Source organism: Eptatretus burgeri, chromosome 4 (genome assembly GCF_056783735.1).
Source record: "Eptatretus burgeri isolate ZD-2024b chromosome 4, Ebu_testis_v1, whole genome shotgun sequence".
Lineage (NCBI taxonomy): Eukaryota > Metazoa > Chordata > Myxini > Myxiniformes > Myxinidae > Eptatretus > Eptatretus burgeri.
The window spans coordinates 134,878,697-134,904,000 of NC_140964.1; the positions used below are offsets into that span (position 1 = coordinate 134,878,697).

The 25,304-nt window shown below is 45.9% G+C and overlaps 1 protein-coding gene and 1 long non-coding RNA gene across 5 annotated transcripts in view; one reads left to right on the forward strand and one right to left on the reverse strand.

The window, feature by feature from the left end:
* LOC147029174 (uncharacterized) overlaps window positions 1-25,304 on the forward strand; it is a 76,404-nt gene that overhangs the window by 18,945 nt on the left and 32,155 nt on the right. The window lies entirely within an intron of this gene.
* LOC147029175 (ADP-ribosylation factor-like protein 4C) lies at window positions 8,277-18,384 on the reverse strand. 3 transcript variants are annotated; one of them, XR_015056830.1, is made up of 3 exons: window positions 18,127-18,384; window positions 12,252-13,127; window positions 8,277-9,493 (listed from the first exon to the last, which is right to left on the reverse strand). XR_015056830.1 is itself a non-coding variant. In XM_085876412.1 (2 exons), the coding sequence occupies exon 2, from the start codon at window positions 12,979-12,981 to the stop codon at window positions 12,391-12,393; it is 591 nt and encodes a 196-aa protein (XP_085732538.1). In that variant the 5' UTR covers window positions 12,982-13,127; window positions 18,127-18,384; the 3' UTR covers window positions 12,188-12,390. The 3 variants fall into 3 exon arrangements, 2 of the variants coding, with proteins under 2 accessions (XP_085732538.1, XP_085732539.1); XM_085876412.1 differs by lacking the exon at window positions 8,277-9,493 and having other exon boundaries at window positions 12,188-13,127; XM_085876413.1 differs by lacking the exons at window positions 8,277-9,493; window positions 18,127-18,384 and adding an exon at window positions 15,663-15,844 and having other exon boundaries at window positions 12,188-13,127.

Here is a 25,304-nt window from a genome sequence, read left to right on the forward strand (position 1 = left end):
TGTCTGCGATGTGTCACCACCACATTTCCGCAGGGCGCTCAAGGTCCCCCAACAACCCCCTTCTGGTAAAACTACCAAAATCACGAATCACTGCTCACCTTCACTCTTTCATTCCTCTTTTTCCCCACATTTGGAATAAACTCCCTCACTCTATTCAATCCCATTCTTCCCTCCAGGCCTTCAAAACAGCTGTTCACCACGACCTCTTATCTTCCCCCATCCAAATCCTCAATCTTTTCTACCCCCACGAATCCACCCCAAGCCCATCTCCTTCAAATTCCCTGCCTCCCTTCCTGAAAGTCCCTGTAATGTCCACCTTGCATTCCCCGTGTTGCCCGCCCCATCCCTCTCCCTTCCACAGATCTCCTAAAGTCTCTGTTCCCCACCGTTTTGTCCTTCCCACTCCCTCCCCTCTCGTCTCATGCCCCCTTGCTGTGTGTTACCTCTCACACGAGCCTCGACAAGGTACACAAAATATATATTTTTTAAATCTGAGATATGCTCCATTGGCTGCCGATGATGCAGAAACGAGGAGATTGGTGATGGTTTGGTGAGGCGTTCATAAACCAATCTTCAATCCAAACAGATGCAAATTGCGCTTCAAAACAAGGAATCTATTCAACCACAAATGTGAAACCACAACGAACAAAGGAACTGATCCGGTGAACTAAACACCACTCATGGCAGTTTGCTGATAGATAGCAGCTCAGTGGAACCACATCGGGATGGAGTTTGCGCATCTGTCGTTGGTTTAAAACAAACAGCCTTTCCAAATCCTCGGCCTACTTCTCCCGGCAAATTCCCCCCGAGACCCCTCTGCTCAAATAACCAGGATGAGGACAATGAAGTGAACCACTTCCACCTCCACCCCCCCCCTCACCAAATGTGCATTTCAGCACGTCCCTCATTGGGGCCCAACGACCAAAACTGTCTCCCACATCTGCGTCTCACTTTGATGAACCACTCCCTCGCGGTCCCACCAAGAACCCATTTAATCAGGATGCGGGAGGTTGGTGACAAAAACTTCGCCTCGACATCCACCCTGGGTTCGAATCTCTGCCAAGCTGCAAACTCTCGTCCTGGTGTCTCACAGGTGGACAGTCGGTGCGTCACTGCACTGCATCAGCAGCACAGCCATGCCCTCAGCCAGTGAGGCTGTCCTGTAACCTTGAGCAGGACTGCGTCTGAAAGAAGAAGGTGGTGACCACATGAAAGGGAATCTCATTTTGGGCATCACTGCCAGAATCATCCTCCAAATTCATGTTCCACAGTCCACACACAACCATGTAGGAATCGAACCCCGACCTTTCACCTTTTTCTGGCCCAAACGAGTCACGGTCCATCGTAAGGTCAATGTGTGCTCATCATCTCCAAGCATCGAACACTCCGACTCAAAGCCCCCCCCCCATGGAATCCTGGCAAACATCCCAGGGGGCTGAACCATGTTAGTTGGATCGTCATGGAAACGTAAGTCACTCGAGCACAATGTATCTGGCAAGCTGCTCTGAAATGCAGGTTTTTCTGTATTTATTTAATTGTTTTATTCCCAAGGGGCAAAGTTTCTAAAAGAGGAGAAGAGTTGATGAATAACTCGAGTGGGGTGAATCACGCTTTGAAAAAATAAAAAAAGAGCAATAACATTTTTTTAAAAAAGAATCAATTATTATTATTTTTTTTAAATCAAACAGTTTTGTGCAGTGCGTTCATATCATGCGAGTTTCAACAAAGAGAAACCGGATTGATTGGTTGGTTCAGGGCTTCGAAGCTTGTTGTGACGTTTGGCACAACTTTTCAAAAAAGGCATCCATTATTCATCGTTTGTTCAAATAAAGGAACAAGAAAGTGTTTATTTTGTTTTAAACTTTTTAAAACGATGCACGAAAAGCTCTCGGTACATGATTTGCAAAATAGTCAACTCGAAATTAATCATCAACATCGAGAAACATCTCCATGAGCCTCGACTTGTGTATATATAAATATAAATAAATAAAAATATAAAAGCCTCATTTTGATAACAATGAACAAACGAAATGTTACTTGTGTGTAAACGAGCTAAGTTTACAAAACATTGATTTTGAATGGTTGTTGCGGACTCTGTGGTGGATCCTTGTGTTGTGTACACGAAGCATGTTTGAATTGTTAACATTGTTTGTTTTATTTCCTCGATAGTATCCTGTGCTGTTTAAGTCGTGAGTTCTGATGGTTCTGGATGGTCTTCGTCTTCTTGCCCCTTGTTATGACCTCATGGTACTGTACAGTGTAAACTGGCTCCGGACTGGTCCTCGACCTGCTCGGGAGAGGAATGTGCTCCCCCGCGTGGGTCGCGGCACGCTATGTACACAGTCAGGTGTGATTGAGCTGAGTAATCATCTGAATGCTAGCACTGACATAAAACACCTGTCACCGAGATTGCACAGGTATGCCGTTTCAAGTGTTCCTTTACCAGGGCAGAGTCCACCAGTGGTGCCAAATCAAAAGAGTTTAATAAACTGAAATTTTTTACTAAAAAGTGGAACACAAACACAAATTGTATTTTTTTTCCCTGAAAACCGCTGAAGAAAAAAATCATTACTATCACGGTCTAATTTGAAGGTGGGGGGGGGGGAAATTAAATATTTTTTGCCAATCACAAAGTGCCAATAAAGCCCTAAACTGTCAATTTTCGATCAGTGACCTCACACCTTGAACCCAGCTTAATCCAAGTGGTTGCTTACATAGAGAAACAGTAGATTTTGAGCTTGGATTACTATGACTGAAGTCAATAAAGAAGTTAAAAATTTGAAATTCGGCAGAAATTAAGAGATTCTTGAGGTTATGGCATGTGCGGAAATTAAATAAAGCCACGAACGTTGGTGTCTCTGGGCGTTTATAAGCATTGCAATGTACTCAGCGATTCGTAGGTATGACGACGAGTCATTCGATGATACGAGTGAGGAAAGTGGAAAAAAAACCGTCGTTATGAAATCGTTTTTCCAAGTTCCAAGTCGAGGCATTGTTGAGCAGACCAAAAAATGGTGAATTACGACCCCAGCAAGGGGGCAGTGAGGTGACCAAGCAAAACGCCGCCTTGATAAAGGATACAATTAAGTAAGGTCATTAATCATCCTCAAAAGGGGTGTTTTTCAACAAAAAACCCCCAAACACCCAGTTTTCACTCTTGCACTTCCTTGGAGTTCTCTTTGTATGCATGCAAAGTTTGGGCTTGGGATCCTGGGATCCTGAGTTTAAATACCAGGTGGGGTTGACTCTGCCTGTCATCCATCTGAGGTTGGCAAAATGAGTGCCAGCTTGCTGGTATCCTGTGTCGGAGTGGCGACCAATCCAGGATTGTGCCCAATAGCCCCAACGCTCTGCACAGAGTATGGTCCCAATGGATGGATGGATTCCGATAGTGATTCCACCGTCAATAGCAACTCTAAAAGGTTCTTAATGTGTTGAAACTGAACAGAGATTTTGAAGACAAAATTGGTGATGGGAACGCTTCCGGGGGAATTATGGAGCCTTGTCGCTTCGAGCCCAACGGGAGCGATTCAGACAAAAATGGCGACAATGAAAATGCCGGTTGCACGTTCACTACAGATTGGTTGGTTTTGTTTTTCCGATCAATTGACAGTTTATAAGGGATTTGTATACATTGATAAGTCAGAAATATTACTCCAGCAGAAACACGGCACGACACAGGATTTGTAGGCAGTTTCCATGACGGACTGGGGGGCGGTTCTGGTTTCCATGAAGGACTTGGGGTGGGGGGGGGGCTTTCTAGTGTTAGATTCATAGGCAACTTTCATGAAGGACTTGGGGAGCTCTCTGGTGTCATGGCAAACAAATCCCAGTTGCCGGTTTGCCTTCCTGGAGATTGCGTCAACAGGACGTTCAACTCGTCTTATCCGCCTCCTATTCTACCTCTGACCTCACAAAATTAACACAGTTGAACACCTTCATAAGATGGTAATCAAGAACAATGGACGTCATGTGTTAACCAAACCCCGAGAACCCCTCAACTATTTGTTGGAATACAGATTTTGAGAGCCTCAATCGGGTGAGGTGAGACTTACGATGAGGTGTGAAAGACAGGGATGATCCTCAAAAAAAAGAAGCTTACGGTCCACCATAAAGCTATTAAAGTGCGGACCCAAGTCGTAGTGGATGGATAAACTGCCTCCACCTGTTGTGGTTAGGTGCAGAATCGAGATCGAAACATGCAACGACTGTGAAACTCCAGAACAACAAAAGTTCCATCATTCAATTTCGATCCATCGTCACTGAAAGATGCCGTACCATGAAGATCAGCATCATCGTCATCTTGTTATTATTCAATGGTTGGAATAGGTTGCCACGTTTTGTGGAGTCGGCCAGGGAAGATTATTGACCCAAATCTTTCACGAACCGGCTGGGAAGGCCTGACCGACTCTTTGTGAAGGACACCGTGGGATCTTTAACGTCCACCAACTAATGCAAGCAGACGGGACACCCGGCTTAAGGTCCATCCGAGGGACAGCACACACATTGATGAATCACCCTGCCTGTGAAACATGTTTCTATATGTTTGAAATATGAAACTATATGTATATGAAACATGAAACCTTATATGTTTCTCTATGAACACGATATCTCAAAAAGTAAGACAGATTCGGAAAAAAAAAAAAAAAAAAAAATCTTGCTGGGCAGGTTGGGTGAGTGATGGACAAATCGATGATATTTTGTTGAAGATTTGAATCCGGATCCAGATCTGGATCTGAGAAAAAAAAAAATATTTTTTTTTTTTGAAGTGATTCTTCACCATTGACAGATGGGGCCAAAAACCATATAGTCAGGTCAATATACAGTTTAACCCCCAAAAAATTGCTACATAACAAAAGGTTTCTCAACTGATTCTGGTAGGTTTTAGTGGACTTTATAACATACTAAAAGTTTACCAAAGTATGACCCCCGGAAAAGGGTTTTTTTCAAGATGGCGTCCTTTTAATGATCATAACTCTGTAACTATCAACTCAAATTTGATGATCTTGGTGTCTTTCCCTCGGTTTTTGGGGGCAAAGAACACATTGAGATCATAAAAAATGATGTTGGCCTATTATGCAACACAAAAATCCAACCTTTGTCCATAGAATAAGTTTCAGAGCGTTCAGTTTTGAGTGTCATCCTCCTCCTCAGTATCGACCTCTTGAGTGTTGTTTGGATTGTCACAGTTTTCAGTTTGGCAAGGGCCACATGCAGCAGTGCAGGGGAGTCCATAGCGTCTGCAGCTGCATCGAGAGGATTTGCACCCCCTCGAACAGTTGCAATGGATAATTTTCAAGAGTTCGTGAGGCGCAGCATTGTTTTGGGTCATAATTGGAATTAACTGATCATTTTCCTGTTTCCATCCCCATTCAGTTGGGTTCATTTCATTTGCCATCCCCATCCATACCATAATTTGAAAGTACACACGTTGGCTCTGGAATCTTGTTGCAGGTGATGTTGGTGGAAGCCGTTCAGGAGTGACAAATGCTTGAGCAGTTGCCACTTTCTTGGTGAAAATGATATGGCGCAGTGATGATAGCGTGATATCATTAGACTTGCCACCAAAGAGATCAACCATCAGGTCTTTTCCAAGATCTGATATGTCCTCTTGAGATTTGTTTTGAAGGATGAATGCACTAGCACAGGACTTCATGACAGGATCAGATTTCACTAATTTTCGGAAGGCTGACTTTTTTCCGATGCCAAAAATCCTTGAAGTTGAATCACAGCCTGTGTCGGTATGTACAAAGAGCAACTCATTGCACACATCGTCTCCTAAAGTGTCTTTCAACAGGTTAATGTTGCACACTTTGTGTTCTTTTGACTGCATGTTTGCGTCAGAACGGAAGTAGATGATCTCATTGTCTGTTCTCGAGTAATGAAGGAGCAAGATCAGCAAATCTGTATCCTCACCGACCAACGTTGGGTGCAATGACGGGATCGTTCAACAGTTGCCTTAACGATATCAACGTCGGCATCCCCTGGTGACTGAATTACATGGCATCCCATTTTAGTTAGTGCTGTGCTGATGAGAGCAATCATGTCTGCCTTGTTTTTGTCACGAGACAAAAAGTCCTCCTTTTTGCCTGAAAACTCTGTTTCTGTAGTGAAACTAACAATAGGGTGCAGGTTTTGTCCTAGTCTCTGATGTGTGTTGTCTTTTATGGAGGGACCTTCACCATAGCCATCGAACACCACTGTCGCTGGTCCGTAATGTCTCACAGTGAAGTCTGCATAAGACTCAGCTATTGCATTATATGAGTCGCCTTTCTTCCACGGTAAACGATGGAGCAAAGAGCCACCATCGAGCACGTAACAATCTGTTTTAGGAACAGAGTTCATCACAGCCTCACTTGATAAGTCCGCAGCATGGTCTCGAATTGCCTGCTTTTCGAAGAATGTTCCTGACCTCAAAGAGGGCTGGAGGTAGGGGCTTAGTTCATACGTCAAAACATCTTCATGGGAAAGATATCCTGACCTTGACACCACAAGGAAACGCTGGAACAGAAGGGCAGGATCAATGGTACGATCAGGAGCAATCTTCACAGCAGAGATATTCCAAAGGGTTTGGGCTCTGTCTTTCCGCTTGAATTTGTAAGTAAATGCTGACTTTCCAATTGTATCTTCAATGATCTTGTTCCCAACCGATTCAAAGGCATGTACATTCACATCTGGCCCAGCCACTATCCCGTTGACAATGATTCTCAGAGTAGAATCAGATGTGAAGGGTGAGCAGGCTGCAAGCTTTATCCGAATTTTCTCGAGATCAGATGAATCTCTTTTGATGCGTGCCTCAGTTGAGTCTTTGTGTTGCGGACTTGTAGTATAGGTCAGGTCTGTGAAATCCTGCATCGCACTGTTGTACTCGGATGTTACAGGTGCAGATAAGGTCCAAAGGTTTTGCATGTCCTCAGTCATCCCACTGCCACGAGTTAGACCACCAGTGCTGTTTAGAGACCTCATCAACGTTTGTTCAATGACAAGATCACTACTAAGCCCTGCCCAGCACTGATTGCTCCTACGAACAACGTGAAAACCATCAAGGAACTTTCGATAAACGTCTGGGTGCTTTTCCTCCAGGTTGCTCAATTGCTGCAGGTAATTGAAGTGCCCAGCTGCAGCAAAGACAGTTAGGCAATTGGACACTGCCTGTAAATGCATCAACCAAGACCCAGGACGATCCGCCTTGATCAACATTCTCGCCATGCCAACCATACGCTGATAATTATCCCACAACTGTCTAGTCTTTGAGGTCTGAGCAAGTTCAGATTTCTTCTTCTCCGTTACCGTCTCGAGTTGGATCAAAACCTCAGAACAAGCAGCATCTCCTAGCGTCGTCTCTCCGCTAAGAAGGGAGGAGTACAATTCCTCGGCTTGATCCAGCAGTGTCTGAATCTCGGGATTGTCTTTGGCCATTTCCGTTATAAGCTGGCTATGCAGGCACTTGTCAACAAGAAGATGGCCCCTCAACCCCCAAAACATTGGTACAAAAGGTTTCTCAACTGATGGCAGCACTGAAAATATGGAAAGCCACTGCAGCAAAAAATCTTAACTTACGCTATGTAATATAAAAATGGTTACAATGTGTTCATTTTTGATGCCATATTGGATTTTGATGTTACGTAGAAGGCCAACATCATTTTTCATGATCTCAATGTGTTCTTTGCCCCCAAAAACCTAGGAATAGACACCAAGATCATCAAATTTGAGTTGATAGAGTTATGATCATTATAAGGTTTTGGCAGCCATCTTGAAAAAAAACACTTTTCCGGGGGTCATACTTTGGTAAACTTTTAGTATGTTATAAAGTACACTAAAACCTACCAGAATCTGTTGAGAAACCTTTTGGTAGCAATTTTTTAGGGGTTGAGGGGGTATTTTCCATATATTGACCTGACTAATATCTTCTTCTTCTTCTTCTTTTGGCTGCTCCCGTTAGGGGTCGCCACAGCGGATCATCCATATGATCCGCATAGTGATTTGGCACATGTTTTACACCGGATGCCCTTCCTGACGCAACCCTGGTCGCCTCTTACGACACAGGGATCTGGTACACCTATTTTAACCGGGGTATACACCGGCCCAGTACACTGGTACTCATTTCGCCGACCTCGGAAGGATGACAGGCTGAGTCAACCCCCTGGTGTTATACGACTTGGTGTATATATATATATATATATTCAGTGGCCCAACGAGGCTTGAACTCAGGACCTTTTGGGTCCCAAGCAGCTGCCCTAACCACTGCGCCAACACCAGGCTGTTGTTTGACCTGACTAATATACATCATGATATCTCAAAAAAGTTGTGGACGAGTTGTGACAAAAACGAGGTGGATGAGATGGGGAGGCGACGAGAACAAGTTGATTCGAACTTGGTTCAGGTCCAAATCCAGATCCGGGTTATCAGTGGGATGCAAAATGTAAACGGTTCAGCCGCCTGGTCGAGTTATGCGCTCTACCGAATGCCATTCTAGTTAATGATCTGAATGATATCCCTCGAAAGGTGGGAGCAGTGGAGGTGGTTGGTAAGTTTCAATTGGACGAGACAGGAACATCGAAGCATTGGCGATAGACTTGGAGGGGTATAGGGATATTGGCAGGACTCGTAGCAGCAGTGTGTGTGGATGTGTGATGGGCTGAATGACCTGCTCCTGCATCAAAGTTCCTTCTATTGAAGTCATCCATTTATTACATTTGCAATTTTTTATTATTATTTTTTCCAAAACACCCCTCCCCTACCTATGAAAAACTGCTGACAATGGCCAAAATAATTGTTCACAGATAATAAATTTACAATCGTACTCTGAACTTACACAAAGCAAATAACTAGAATGTGGTTTTATTGGTTCCACCAAAAAGCCAAGTTATTTACTTCAGTCAAAAAATAAATATAGATATTTCACTGTTAAATGATTACATCAAATACCATTGCCATGATCCAGTAGTGCAAGTACATTGCTTCTAAGGTGGGGTTAGAGATCAGACCCCACTTCACTGTCTGTGAGTAATCATGGTGGTTGCGCAGTAGTACAAAATACTATTAATTAAAAGGATTGTCGAGCAGGTCCAGTTGTCTCCATTACTCCCATTGAACTACGAGGGGGGTGGGACTGACCCCCACCCCCAACCCACCACTGCCTATATCAGTCATTCAAATCACTCGGTGTGGATTGTTTTGTTCTAATCTTTGTATTATTTCTTTAAAGATGAAAATACGACCGTTAAAGGCGTTTCCTTTGTTTGACTTTAAACCAACGTACCTCCCTGTAAGCTTCATGCTTTGGGATTCCCAGCTCAAATACCCCCCTCCCCCCTCCCATTCTCTCTTCATCCCTCGGGTGTTCCACGGCTGAGGGGGCTTTGTGCACGAAAACAGGAAACACGAATGGAAGGCCAAGCTCCGATCCCGTCTCCCCTGTAGATCTTTCCACCTCCCAGGAACACGGCCAGACCCTTTACAAGTTTCCAACATCAGGGTAAAAGGAATTTGTCTGTTCATCCAAGGGCGGGAACGGTTCAAAAGACAAATAAATAAATACAACAATTATGGAGAAATCCTGAACGATGATAAAAAAAAAAAAATTTTGTTTTTCTGGGAAACCTCAACACAGGGGTCGTCATCTAAAAATCGGCCGATCATGGAACATCCGCCCGAACCCAATCAACCAGGACATTTCACCTGAAATCGTCACAAATTCCTAGATCGTTACTCTGTCAAAAGTTTCATTGAAAGAAATCTTTATTGGAGGCAAGACAAAATAAATTTATCAGCAGGTTTGGCTTTCATGGGAGGAAACAAAAAAAAAAAAAAAAACATGCATGTACAATAATAATAATAATAATACAAGTCATTCAACTTACATTTTAACATGCTGGTAAACAATTGATATTAAAAAGAAAATATATATATATATTTGCAGAAAATGACGTCACGGTTATTAAAAAGTTCAAGCCATAACAACAAACCTGTTAAGGATTCCTTCAGAAAGGTTGGGTTACATTCCCTGGTTTTACATTCAAAACACAAAGCCCAAATAGAGGTTTGTCCATAACCCACCCCATCCCACGGCCCCGGCCCCGGCCCCTCCCCCAGATCCATCGGATGATGCAGTTAGTTAACACAGATAAAATATTTCTCTTTCGGTCCTTCCCCTTCCACATGAGAGTGAACAAACACTTATGGGAGATCCAAGAATGACATTTGTCGAATCGGCGCCGCAGGTCGTGTCTCGGCTAGCTGGACCGGCCCATGACGTTCACCTTTGAACTGCGCCGATGGAAGACGGCCAGAGAGCAGACAATGCTTTATTATCCTCGAGCATCGAGCTGCACAGCACGAGATCCCCCAAAAATCACTGCCACGAGTTGTACAACCTCTTGATCAAATAATCATCAGGACGACGAAGAAGGAAATGCGCCGCGAGTGGCACATTCAAGCAAGCAAAGGCAACTATGATTTCACTCATATTTGTGGAACAAACGTAGTGCTGTACTGTGCACTCCCTCCTGCACACAAGCACGGAGGAACGAAAATCCTCATGTCATCAAAGCATAAAGCCAGCGATTCGACTTGAAGCAGCATTGTTCGGATCCAGGTGTGCACGCGGGATGCAACAAGGCCATTGTGACTGGTCCGCGAGGTAACGTGGAGAAACAGACTGGATGACCGAGGAAGCGTACGTCACATGCACGCGGAATTGCAAGACAGTTTTTGTGGGAAACACGGTTAGAAAGTCGAGCCTTAAGTAGAACAGCTTTGTAGTTATCATCGTATATCAGCATATTCAATCCAAGGCCTGCTATGGGTATCATAAATATAAAGCACAGCATGCGTCCAGCGCAAGAACCTCTTTATCCACTTTCATTCAAGGATTATGCGTCAAACAATTCCTTCATCAGTACGAATGTTCTCAAAAAAAAAGTGCATTCAGTTATATTTTTTATCAAAATGGCATCATAACAAGCAGTGGGAAGAAAATATAACAAATATATATACTGTATATACATCATATGTACACACACACACATATATATATATATATATATATATATATATATATATATGTTATTCTTTTGTCAGCAAAGATGGCCGTTCACAGGTGTCACATCACTTGTGAGGGAGAAACTGTTTATAGTGTGAGAGTTGGAGCCCACACAGTAACCACACTCTGGGATAGCAAAGTGAGAATCACCTGGTGTGCAGGAATACCCCAGAACACAGGATCACTCGCTACCTGAAGTTTGGAGAGGAATTAGTGATTTGTTCAGAGTCGACAACATCTCACCACCTCTTCGCAAAAAGACACCGACCGTGCTGGCAGACAGGTCTTTAGTCTCAACGTCCCAACAATGGACAACATACACAATACAGTGATGCATCTCCCTGCATGTGAAACACGAGGGTGATCATTTAATTGCAGGGTTGAGATTTGGACCAAGGTTAGACAGCTCAAAAGCGAGTCTGGATGCAGACAGACAGACAGAGACTGGTTATTAAGACTTTCGCAATGCGTCAAGAAGATTGTTATGAGCCAAGATGAAGTCATAAGGAAATTCAAGAATGTACGAACAGTGAAAAGTTAACATACGAGGGAACTCGGGAATGCAACATGGCAATGATGGGCCAAATGGCCTCCTCATTCCCTTGTCAGATGGTATTGTGCCACCATTCATTGGACTCAGTGGGGTCCCATGGAGACCCCTTGGTTGATGAAGTTGAATTTTGAATATGGAAAATATATATATATGCAACCGCTTCAATTGGTGACGGAGCAGACCTTTGACACGACAGCGAGGATGTGCAAGCCAAGCTCCACCCCTCGTCCCACCGAGGGGGTCTGGTCACATAAGAGCACTCAATTGCCCAAAAGTGGCGTTATTTATGTTTTGATATCAATGAGGAGGAATCGAAAGGTTTTAGTGTGACGTTTACCTTCAACGTACGAAAATAATGCGGAACAGCAAATTTGCCCAAGAGTTTGGAAATGTATAAGAAACAAACAAACAAACCTACTCATATTTATATATATATATATATATATATATATATATATATATATATATATATATATATATATATATATATATATATATATATATATATATATATATATATATATATATATATATATATATATATATATATATATATATATATATATATATATATATATCCAGGAAAGGTGTTTTTGATACATCTGTAAACATGCAAATCTAAGGTAAAAGTAAAGGTGATGAAAATGACAATACCTGTTCAACAAAGCACTTCCCAACAGTTCTGCTTTAACTGTAGATTTCCGCCGCTAATGGTACGGCGTATTACGTCAAAGGCCTTGCCTGGTTTGAAATACAAACATCAGATGAAACCATTTTCTTGGAAACCATCTTTTCAACACTTCTTTTTCTTCTGCTGTTGCTGCTTGAGTAAACTGCGCCTTTGCAACACCATGTCATGGAGCTTGTCCAAGCCTTCCGTAAGGCCCTCTCCGATGATGGCGCACGCCGGCTGCAGGTGACGCAACGTACCGGGTCCGAGCTCGGCCAAACCCAGCTCCCTTTCTAAATCCCCTGGCGACAGGGCCGCAGGAAGGTCTTGCTTATTGGCCACGACAAGGACGGGGACGCCCTGCATTTCGGGCGCACGGGCAGCACGATGCAGTTCGGTACGGGACTCCTCGAGCCGCTCTCGGTCGGCAGAGTCCACCACGTAGATTATTCCGTCTGCCCCACGTGCGTATGACCGCCATAATGGCCGCAGTCGCTCCTGTCCACCGACGTCCCAGAAACGAAACGAGCCACCTTGTAATCCACCCCCGATTCGCTCCGTGTTGAAGCCGATTGTGGGAACAGTGTTTACAAACTCTCCCAGCTTGAGGCGATAAAGCACCGTCGTCTTTCCCGCTGAATCCAACCCAAGGATGACAATATGCAAAGGCCTCAAGAAGCCCATTAAAGTCCGGCCAGACTGAGCGCAACCCATGTCTCCGACACTCCCTCTTCAAAACCCCATTTATCCTCGTTGAAGAGCCTCTGCTGTACCCGTCGTTTTTTAATCCACCGGATTCACGTTGGATGTTCAAGGCTGGAAGGGTTCTTGCCACGAAACACTTTGGTGGCTGTGCACACCTTTGGGAAGGGAAATGGAAGAGCAAAATAATCTGAAGTAAGTAAATAAAAGGGGGAGGGGTGGAGGATAATAGGAGAGAACATACAAGTAACCTTGTCTGAAAAGTTTTGAGTCGAAAGAAGAAAAAAAGAAAAGAAAAGAAAAGATAATTGAGAAAAGAAAGAGAGTTATGGAAATGAGAACATGAGTGGGAATGTGGGATGTAAGGGTTTGGACTTGAGGGAGTGGGAGGGGAAGTGAGAATCCACCATATTTATGGAGTAGGCAATACATTGAAGGGGCATTTGGCTGCCTTTCCCATAATGTTTGCACCAAATATCTCATGGTATCTTTCACAAGAGCGGGCTCTTTGGGTTGGTGCAATGAAAAGATTTTAAACGATCGGTAAATTGCTGTCGACATAAAAATCCGCCAAATATGGGGATTTGTTTTCACAAATTATTCTCGAGTATACCCCGACACAAACAACGCCACCACTCGCACGGTCTTCAAATCTCTTCCATCAATTTTCTTAAAAGAGATGAAAAAAATAAACCCCCCAAAAAAAGAGAGGGAGAGACAACTTACTGAGATAAATAATAATATAAAAGGAAAAAAAAAATCTGGTATCCGTCATCATACGAGGAGAGAGGGATCGAAACCTTGCGAAGAAACATCCACACGCAGCACACAAAATGGAACCCAGGGTTTTAGAGCAGGTGACATGTGTTGGACTTGATTTTTCCATTAGAAGCATTTGTGTTGAGGTTTGCTTTGTTGGGGGAACAGCGTCGATTAAATATTGTCAACAAAGCAGCCAAGTCGCGCATATTATTACCCCGCATGTGCTCGTGAGAAGGCCGAATGCCTCAATTCTGTGTTTGCTTCCCATTCTTGTGACCTCCAACCCCTCATTCTCTGTACCCACCCTTCCCCGTCGTACCCAACTGCTCCTGAGATCTATCTTTTGCACCCGAGGAGGTTCTTTCAACCAGACTGACTCTGCAATTTGACCAGATGGCATCAGCCCATACATATGTCCAAAAAACCTGCTCTTGTACATCCTATCTCTGTTATTTTCACCCTGTCACCCGAGGCCATCTTCCCTCTGCTTGGAATCAGCTAAAATCACCACATTGAATAAAAATATGTGCAACAACTGATCCCCCTGACTACAGATCTATCAGCTTGCTTCCAATCATCAAAGTCATGGAATCGATCATCACAGTTGATATGGAATCCATCCTTTTCTCCAAAAACCTCATCTCAGATCACCAATTTGGTTTCAGACCAGGTCACTACACCTCGGACTTGCTGCTTCGACTCACCCGACAATGGATGGAGGCACTCAATATCAGACACGAGATCAGGGCCGTCTCTCATGGACATCTCAAGATTTTGTTATTGTCTGGCATCCTGCCTTACTCTCCAATCTCTCTGCCTATGGAATCCAAGACCATCTCCACACATGGCTTCCTGACTTCCTCTACTCTCATCGCCAATGTGTGGTGCTCAACGGAATCTTTTAATCTCCTCTCCCGAGGCAGTGAACTCAGCCCAGTCCTATTCTTGATCTTCATCAATGATCTCTCTGGAAAATCCCTTTTATCTATTTGAGGAAGACTCCATCCTCTGCCGTGACATTCCTCATCCTTCCGGTAGGCAGGTAGGCAGGTAGGCAGCAGCTTCTTACAGCTCTTCAGACCTTGCCAAAAATCACAAACTAGTCAAACACTTGGATGGCACTTAACCCTGACAAATCTATCTATCTCTATCTCTCTCTCTCTCTAAAAGGGCCGTCTCACCCCCCCCCCCCCCACATCGACTTTCCTAACAATCTTCTTGAGGAAGTTCAATCACTCAAACTCCTGGGTCTCACTATCAGCATGATCTGTATTGGGGAGACCACATTTCAAAGTTGACCTCCAAAGGCGCTCCTGGGTATACTCCGTCATACAAAGTCTGCTTACAAGGCCTTCAACTGCAGCTTGATGGAGTACTGGTCTCCCCCTCTGGGCTCGCTCCCCTGGCTCACACCTTGCTCAGCTCAATTCTGTGGAAACCAAGTCCTTCAAGATTATTTGAATGACCCAAAATTAAGCTGAGTCTATTGGCCTATCACTATGCCATCACAAATGGGTCGGTGGTCTCCGTCACGTCCTTTGTGGTCTTGCACCCTTTGCTCTTTCTGTTTTTTGTCCCTCCCACCCCCCGCAGCACCAGCAAGGCACACGGTCCCCCATAAACCCCCTTCCATTACAAAAACCAGAAACTACCTAAATCCAGCATAACTGCTCACCCCCAATAATGTTCCACTTTGTATTTTTTTTTTTCCATGCACTGGTGAAATAAACTTCCACATTCTCTTCGATCTAATTCTTCCCTCCAGGTCTTCAACACAGCTATTCACCACCATCTCAGATAACCCCCCTTCCAAAACCATGATCTTTATCCCCATTAAACCAACCACACCCACCCCATCAAAATTCCTATTTCGATTTTGCATGCATCATACCCATACCTCACGTCCTCCCCGACCCCTCATCCTTACCCACCCTTCACTTGTTGTCAGTCTCCATCATTTTGTCTTCCAACATTGCTGTTGTCTCCAATATCCATCAAGCTAGTCCTGGAATACTGGGAAAGCAAGGAATGGTTTCAACTAATCAGGACATCCCAATAGAGCAGGGGCTCATAGAATGCACGTGTCAAGCCGCCCGTTCAGGAAGCACCCCCATTCATATTTCGAGTCTTGAGGGGGCAGACCGGGGGGGGGTGTATGGACCACGTGCGCTGGGGCCTGGTGGCGACTTGTTCACTCATCTCAGGTTAAACTCAACAACTGTGTATATATATATATATATATATATATATATATATATATATATATATATATATATATATATATATATCAATTCAAACAACAAGGGACATTAAAATGGGTCTCATCATAGCATGTCGCGCAGGTGCCCGTTCGCATTGTACATTTATCAGGTTAATAAAGTAAAACCCAAATCGATTTGCTTTTAGAAACATGTTCTGCACATTGAACCATTATGTCATCGCCAGAAAGGAGGAAGCACCCACTCACTGTATTCAGCTTGCGTTCTCTCTGGTAAGTTTAAATCTTTATTTTAAAAGTGAACATTTACATGACCATCATAGCATATTGAACAAAGAGAGAAATATATATAAACAAATAATGATAATAATACCAACAATTCAAATCCAACAGAATTTGGAAGCACATCCGCTTTATTGCCACGTTTTGGAGAGCTGCCACTTCCCCCATTGGGGCTTACACCTTACTCGCCATGTTTTGGAGAGCTGCCACTTCCCCCATTGGGGCTTACACCCTACTCGCCACGTTTTGGAGAGCTGCCACTTCCCCCATTGGGGCTTACACCCTACTCGCCATGTTTTGTAGATTTGCCACTTCCCCCATTGGGGCTTACACCCGACTCGCCACGTTTTGGAGGGTTGCCACTTCCCCCATTGGGGCTTACACCGTACTCGCCACGTTTTGGAGAGCTGCCACTTCCCCCATTGGGGCTCACACCCTACTCGCCATGTTTTGTAGATTTGCCACTTCCCCCATTGGGGCTTACACCCGACTCGCCACGTTTTGGAGGGTTGCCACTTCCCCCATTGGGGCTTACACCCTACTCGCCATGTTTTGTAGATTTGCCACTTCCCCCATTGGGGCTTACACCCCACTCGCCATGTTTTGTAGATTTGCCACTTTACTTCCCCCATTGGGGCTTACACCCTACTCGCCATGTTTTGCAGATTTTCCACTTCCCCCATTGGGGCTTACACCCCACTCGCCATGTTTTGTAGATTTGCCACTTCCCCCATTGGGGCTTACACCCGACTCGCCACGTTTTGGAGGGTTGCCACTTCCCCCATTGGGGCTTACACCCCACTCGCCATGTTTTGCAGATTTGCCACTTTCCCCATTGGGGCTTACATCCGACTCGCCACGTTTTGGAGGGTTGCCACTTCCCCCATTGGGGCTTACACCCCACTCGCCATGTTTTGCAGATTTGCCACTTCCCCCATTGGGGCTTACACCCGACTCGCCACGTTTTGGAGGGTTGCCACTTCCCCCATTGGGGCTTACACCCCACTCGCCATGTTTTGCAGATTTGCCACTTCCCCCATTGGGGCTTACATCCGACTCGCCACGTTTTGGAGGGTTGCCACTTCCCCCATTGGGGCTTACACCCCACTCGCCATGTTTTGCAGATTTGCCATTTCCCCCATTGGGGCTTACACCCCACTCGCCATGTTTTGCAGATTTTCCACTTCCCCCATTGGGGCTTACACCCTACTCGCCATGTTTTGTAGATTTTCCACTTCCCCCATTGGGGCTTACACCCTACTCGCCACGTTTTGGAGGGTTGCCACTTCCCCCATTGGGGCTTACACCCTACTCGCCATGTTTTGTAGATTTTCCACTTCCCCCATTGGGGCTTACACCCTACTCGCCATGTTTTGTAGATTTGCCACTTCCCCCATTGGGGCTTACACCCGACTCGCCACGTTTTGGAGGGTTGCCACTTCCCCCATTGGGGCTTACACCCTACTCGCCATGTTTTGTAGATTTTCCACTTCCCCCATTGGGGCTTACACCCGACTCGCCACGTTTTGGAGGGTTGCCACTTCCCCCATTGGGGCTTACACCCCACTCACCACGTGACCCAAAGACCCATTTATTTAATATTTCATTGACCCGTCGCTCCACATCACAGCCCCAGGTCCGTGGTGACCTTGGCCTTGCCCAACGTTCAGGTTCAGAACGAACGTCAATCCATTCGCGCCGATCTTCCACGTCGCTCGTTACAAAACAAACTACTCGGTGAATCACAGACAGGGTCGTCACAACATCGCTCGTTACAGCGAACCTCGAGCTGGACACTCCGCACATCGCAGCGTCGTCGGTGTGTTCACAAACCTTCCATTACCCCCTGTGCATCATCCCATAGACATAGACCGACCGTCAGCGAAATCGCTTACCTCGGAATCTCTGTGATTACAGATCGCGGGCAGCGACACCCGACTCCGTCAGAAATGTCTCTAAACCTGAAAAATATCCCCAACATGAACAACGTGCATCCCTCGTCCCTCCCAACGGAGCGACGCCTTGCAGTAGGGACACCAATGTGGACGTCGGAGCGTCGAGGGGGCTCAACTACAACAACAAACACAACTACAACCGGAGAACGGGCGATCAACAGGTGCCGACACGGTGACTGTATGAACGCCACGCCCAGTACTTACGTCACGCCCAGTGCGTACACCACGCCCAGTGCTTACGTCACTCCAAGTGTATATACCACGCCCAGTGCCTACGTCACTCCAAGTGTATATACCACGCCCAGTGCTTACGTCACTCCAAGTGTATATACCACGCCCAGTGCTTACGTCACTCCAAGTGTGGACACCACGCCCAGTGCTTACGTCACTCCCAGTGTGGACACCACGCCCAGTGCTTACGTCACTCAAAGTGTGGACACCACGCCCAGTGCTTGTCACTCCCAGTGCGTTCGCCACGCCCACGTGTGCACCGCCCCCAATACGCAAGCCCCGCCCAATGCAGCCAGCGGCCCTGATTGGTGCGACGTCTCCATCAAAGAAAATTGCTTTTGGTTTGTAAAGTTTTGATGCTTCCTCTCCCCACACGTGTGTTGCCGAGCAGGATCCACGGGTAACCTTTGGTTTCGGCCTTCGGTTTACATCAAGGACAACATTTTGATGAACAAAATAAGTTGCAGAAAACGGAGGAAGAAATTGAAACCTTCACGAGAGAAGTGGATCATGACGTGTGATCGCGAATCCCCACTCTTCCCAACCAAATCAAAGTGAATGAAACGTTGCTGAAAGTTCCACCGGGAATGAGGAAAAATGTCAAATTGTCAGGTTTTTCGATTCAATGTTGTTGAAGATTTGAATCCGGTAAAAAAAAAATTGCGAGACTATTGGTGTGTTTGTGTGTGTGTCCACGTGTTTGTGTGTGTGTGTCCACGTGTTTGTGTGTGTGTCCACGTGTTTGTGTGTGTGTGTCCACGTGTTTGTGTGTCCACATGTTTGTGTGTGTCCACGTGTTTGTGTGTGTGTCCACGTGTTTGTGTGTGTGTGTCCACGTGTTTGTGTGTGTGTCCACGTGTTTGTGTGTGTGTGTCCACGTGTTTGTGTGTCCACGTGTTTGTGTGTCCACATGTTTGTGTGTGTCCACGTGTTTGTGTGTGTGTCCACGTGTTTGTGTGTGTGTGTCCACGTGTTTGTGTGTGTGTGTCCACGTGTTTGTGTGTGTGTGTCCACGTGTTTGTGTGTGTGTGTCCACGTGTTTGTGTGTGTGTGTCCACATGTTTGTGTGTGTGTGTCCACGTGTTTGTGTGTGTGTCCACGTGTTTGTGTGTGTGTCCACGTGTTTGTGTGTATGTGTCCACGTGTTTGTGTGTCCACGTGTTTGTGTGTCCACATGTTTGTGTGTGTCCACGTGTTTGTGTGTGTGTGTGTCCATGTGTTTGTGTGTGTGTGTGTCCACATGTTTGTGTGTGTGTGTCCACGTGTTTGTGTGTGTGTGTCCACGTGTTTGTGTGTCCACATGTTTGTGTGTGTCCACGTGTTTGTGTGTGTGTGTCCACGTGTTTGTGTGTGTGTGTCCACGTGTTTGTGTGTATGTGTCCACGTGTTTGTGTGTCCACATGTTTGTGTGTGTCCACGTGTTTGTGTGTGTGTGTGTGTCCACGTGTTTGTGTGTGTCCACATGTTTGTGTGTGTCCACGTGTGTGTGTGTGTCCACGTGTTTGTGTGTCCACATGTTTGTGTGTGTCCACGTGTTTGTGTGTGTGTCCACATGTGTGTGTGTATCCGTCCACGTGTTTGTGTGTCCACATGTTTGTGTGTGTCCACGTGTTTGTGTGTGTGTGTGTCCACGTGTTTGTGTGTCCACATGTTTGTGTGTGTCCACGTGTTTGTGTGTGTGTCCACGTGTTTGTGTTTGTGTGTTTGTGTTTGTGTGTCCACGTGTTTGTGTGTGTCCACATGTTTGTGTGTGTGTGTCCACGTGTTTGTGTGTATGTGTCCACGTGTTTGTGTGTGTGTGTCCACGTGTTTGTGTGTATGTGTCCACGTGTTTGTGTGTGTGTCCACGTGTTTGTGTGTGTGTCCACATGTTTGTGTGTGTGTGTCCACGTGTTTGTGTGTGTGTGTCCACGTGTTTGTGTGTCCACATGTTTGTGTGTGTCCACGTGTTTGTGTGTGTGTCCACGTGTTTGTGTGTATGTGTCCACGTGTTTGTGTGTCCACATGTTTGTGTGTGTCCACGTGTTTGTGTGTGTGTGTGTCCACGTGTTTGTGTGTGTGTCCACATGTTTGTGTGTGTCCACATGTTTGTGTGTGTCCACGTGTTTGTGTGTGTGTGTGTGTGTCCACGTGTTTGTGTGTCCACATGTTTGTGTGTGTCCACGTGTTTGTGTGTGTGTCCACATGTGTGTGTGTATCCGTCCACGTGTTTGTGTATCCACATGTTTGTGTGTGTCCACGTGTTTGTGTGTGTGTGTGTCCACGTGTTTGTGTGTCCACGTTTGTGTGTGTCCACGTGTTTGTGTGTGTGTCCACGTGTTTGTGTGTGTGTGTCCACGTGTTTGTGTGTGTGTGTGTCCACGTGTTTGTGTGTGTGTGTCCACGTGTTTGTGTGTGTGTGTCCACATGTTTGTGTGTATGTGTCCACGTGTTTGTGTGTATGTGTCCACGTGTTTGTGTGTGTGTCCACGTGTTTGTGTGTGTGTGTCCACGTGTTTGTGTGTCCACATGTTTGTGTGTGTCCACGTGTTTGTGTGTGTGTGTCCACATGTTTGTGTGTATGTGTCCACGTGTTTGTGTGTGTGTGTCCACATGTTTGTGTGTGTGTCCACGTGTTTGTGTGTGTGTGTCCACGTGTTTGTGTGTCCACATGTTTGTGTGTGTCCACGTGTTTGTGTGTGTGTGTCCACGTGTTTGTGTGTATGTGTCCACGTGTTTGTGTGTCCACATGTTTGTGTGTGTCCACGTGTTTGTGTGTGTGTGTGTGTGTGTCCACGTGTTTGTGTGTGTGTGTCCACATGTTTGTGTGTGTCCACATGTTTGTGTGTGTCCACGTGTTTGTGTGTGTGTGTGTGTGTGTGTGTGTGTGTGTGTGTGTGTGTCCACGTGTTTGTGTGTCCACATGTTTGTGTGTGTCCACGTGTTTGTGTGTGTGTCCACATGTGTGTGTGTATCCGTCCACGTGTTTGTGTGTCCACATGTTTGTGTGTGTCCACGTGTTTGTGTGTGTGTGTGTGTCCACGTGTGTGTGTGTCTACGTGTTTGTGTGTGTGTCCACGTGTTTGTGTTTGTGTGTCCACGTGTTTGTGTGTGTCCACATGTTTGTGCTTGTGTGTCCACGTGTTTGTGTGTGTATCCACATGTTTGTGTGTGTCCACGTGTGTGTCCACGTGTTTGTGTGTGTGTCCCCACATGTATGTGTGTGTGTGTGTTTGTGTGTCCACATGTTTGTGTGTGTCCACGTGTTTGTGTGTGTGTGTTCACGTGTACGTGTGTGTGTGTGTGTGTGTATGTGTGTGTGTGTGTGTGTGTGTGTGTGTGTGTGTGTGTGTCCGTGCGCGCACGTAAGCGTCTATATATTTTCGCTTTTGAAATAGTTTTCCCTGCAACCCCCGACAACGAAGACCTTAAACATTGGAGAGACTCCCCACGAAGAATATTGTTGGAGATTTCCGCCCGTCCGGCGTGCGGACGACCGCCTTAAGCTCAATTGCGGCCGCGCGCGCCCACCGAACGTGGCAATCTCGTCGCAGCTTCCGGATCAACGCCGAAACCCAGCCAACTCTTCTGTCCACGCGCTACAGGGTCGATCGCCGAATTGTCGATGTACCTAATTATTCACGCAGACAGAAATGCCGGGAGTTTATACCTCAACAGGACCTGCGCGAAAACGAGCCGCTTAAGCAGCTCGTTCCATTTGTGATTGCTGAGCGGTTTTATATCGCCAAGCCCCGTCGGACCAGATGTACGTTTTATCGGCTTATAATCAGCCAGCTAATATCTCGAACGCAATTATGGCAGTCAATGGAGGAAGGGACGCAACGAGCAGGCGAACATTAAAACAATGGGAGTATTTATTTTCAATGCACATATGTAATGAATGGGGGGATGGGGACAAGACACGAGCAAAAACCTACAGCCGATGTCTATTATGTAATGTACATGCACTTAATCAGTTTGTTACTTATGGACAAGGCGCCACAGACTTTCATGCAAAACCCAAGAAAGAAAGGAAGAACCGGGCTCATGAGCCTTTATAATTTGCTCGGAGCCGGGATGACCGAAGGGGCTCCGAGAGACCGAGCGGGCTACCTTGCCACCCTTTTGGTGACTCGCTGGGTCCTGGTTCGGCAACCCTCGGTGTCTCTGCCCGCACTCCAACCTCCGAACTCTCCAACGGGCGTCCAACGAACAACACAACCAGCGCAGCGCGAACTCGAACGCTCTCTCCAAGCACTCTTCCCGACTCCCACTCGTACTCCAACTCGTTCTCCTCAACTGGTTCTCCAACTTGTTCTCCTCAACTCGTTCTCCTCAACTCATTCTCCAACTCCTGCTCGTTCTTCAACTCGTTCTGATTAACGGCGTTCTTCTCCAAGCTCTCTTCACGACTCCACCACACCAGCGCAGCGCGAACTCGTTCTGATTAACGGCGAGCGAACGCGGCCCTTTATAGCCCCCGCGGCTTCGCTCCTTAACCTTCGACCCTTCACCCCCGGCTGGCTCTGCCCCTTTCGCCGTTTTGATCCGATCTTGCCGTCAAACGCGGCCGTGTTGGGAATCACCGGCTTCACGCGGGCGTGGTTGAGATCACCGGCTTCACGCGGGCGTGGTGAAGATGGTGAGGAGTAGTTTGTTGAAAATAAAAGACAGAAAAGAATAACACTACCTCAATGATTCACAGCCCGTTATACATCGGTGGGGAAATCTAACCTGGACACACACTTATCGACATAACTGATCTTCGGGAAACCTGAATGGTGATCTGTGAATTTCCACAACCGTAACAATATTTTTATGCTAACTCTGATGTCATAGGTCACATGGTATGGCAGCCATATTGGATTAAAGGAAAAAATTTGGACATAATTTTCTCCAAAACCGCTTGACGAAGAAAATTTGAAACTTGGCACGTCATCAACTCGCCATGGGGTGTATATATATATATAGGGTGATAACGATGACGTCATCGGTGAAGTGGTATTCCAACCATAATTGGTTGAATTGAAATCTTTATTTGAAAAATCTGAAACTTCAACCGTCTAATCTATGAGCGGACGTGAATGAAGAATTAAATTTCCGACGTTCATAACTCGTGCCAATAAACGATGCGACATGACAATAGGGTGCCTGAATCGTACGGGTATATGGGCGATAACAACAGCGTGTTCAGTTAACAATGGCATTTTTTGTTGAGAATGAGCGCGCGAGGCAAGATGATACTCACACGAGTGCCGTCCTAATGTTTTGTAAGTGATTCTTCACCATTGAAAGATGGGGCCAAAAACGATGTACACCATGTTATTTAAAAAAGGTGTGGACGAGTTATGACAAAACAAGATGGATGAGTTGGTTCGGTGACAAGAACAAGCGGACCAGATGTAAGTTCAGGTCCAGATGGATGCAGATCAGGCTAATCGGCAGGATACAAAATGTAAACTGCTCAGCCTGGCGGCGGTATCTGCTCAACCGAGTACCGTTCTAGTTCCCCCGTGCACATGAAGCGGAAAGCAGGATGAAGCAATTGGTTTTTGCTCGTCTGTCCATCTATCATATCAGTTTATGACAGAGGATCAACTTATTTAAATCGAATGTTATATTTTGAACATGAATCGGAAGACAAGTTTGCTGTTTTAACTTAGTGACGGTTTTGGGAATTCACTCCAGGTGAGACCAAGGATGAGTTATTTCAATAATCTATGTGGAGGTAGACCTTTGCCCGTTGTCGAAGGGTTTGGGGTGGGGCATGTGTTAAGATTAGTTTGTATTTCCCCGGTGTGATGTCTTTCCTCCACACCTCTGCTCCTTTCAATCTTTCTTTCAACACCCCCATTGGTCCATTCCCCCCCCCTGCCTTTCTCAATCCACCAATAATCCCCTTCACAAAACATCAATTCAATAATCCCTCCTTCACCCCATCAGTCTTACCTTCAACCCTGCAGCCGACCGGTCGTCCCTCAGTCCACCTGTGGTCATTAATCCTTCGGGCCGATCGGATTCCTTTCACCGCATTGGACTTTGTCCTTCTCACATCCATGTCCGTGGCATCAAGTGCAGTGCTTGTTCCATATGTAATACAGTGCGGCACATCTCACACGCACGATACAGTGACGTACAGTACATACAACAATTCGCGCAAACCAAATTTCCACATTGGTGACCCCGACGTGATCTGAATGGAGCAGCAACCTGAAGCGTGTCATGCTATTTCGACACCTCAGACCCCAATTTATGCTGTGAGCCTCAAGCTTCCTCCTTTTTGGCCAAATGACCATCCCACCTGGTTCACTCAAGATGAGACCCAATTTCTTACGAGGGGCATTACATCACAAGAGACTAAGTTCGCCGATGTCATCTCCTCTCTCCAACTGGAGTTTGCGCAAGAAGTTAGGGATTTGCTCGTGATACCTCCCAAAGAAATGCCACATGACACGGGAAAGGCAGAACTCATTCGAAGAACGTCGCTGTCTGAGGAGAAGCGCCTGCACGGGTTACTCATTTCGGAAGAGTTAGGAGACTGCAAGCCCTCAACTCCTCAGGGAAATGCATCAACTTGACGCCAATGAATTTGAGGGAAACATCTTTCAACGGTTGTTTTTTTACAGCGGCTTCCAACAAAAGTTCAGCTCATCCCTGCTTCATCAAGAGACTCGATGGGGATTGAACAACTTGCTGATCTTGCCGACAGGATCATGGAAGTCGGAATACCTGTTTTCAGGAATAATTGTTATGACCCTCAGCCAAGCTCCTCCGAATCTACTGAGCTGCACGGTTTTACGAGTCCAAGTAGCGCAGCTCACAGCACAAGTCCATGCTCTCATGAACCATCCTCTTGACAACAGAGGACAGAGTTGGAGCAGCAGGAGGCAGAGACAACCTGATCGTTC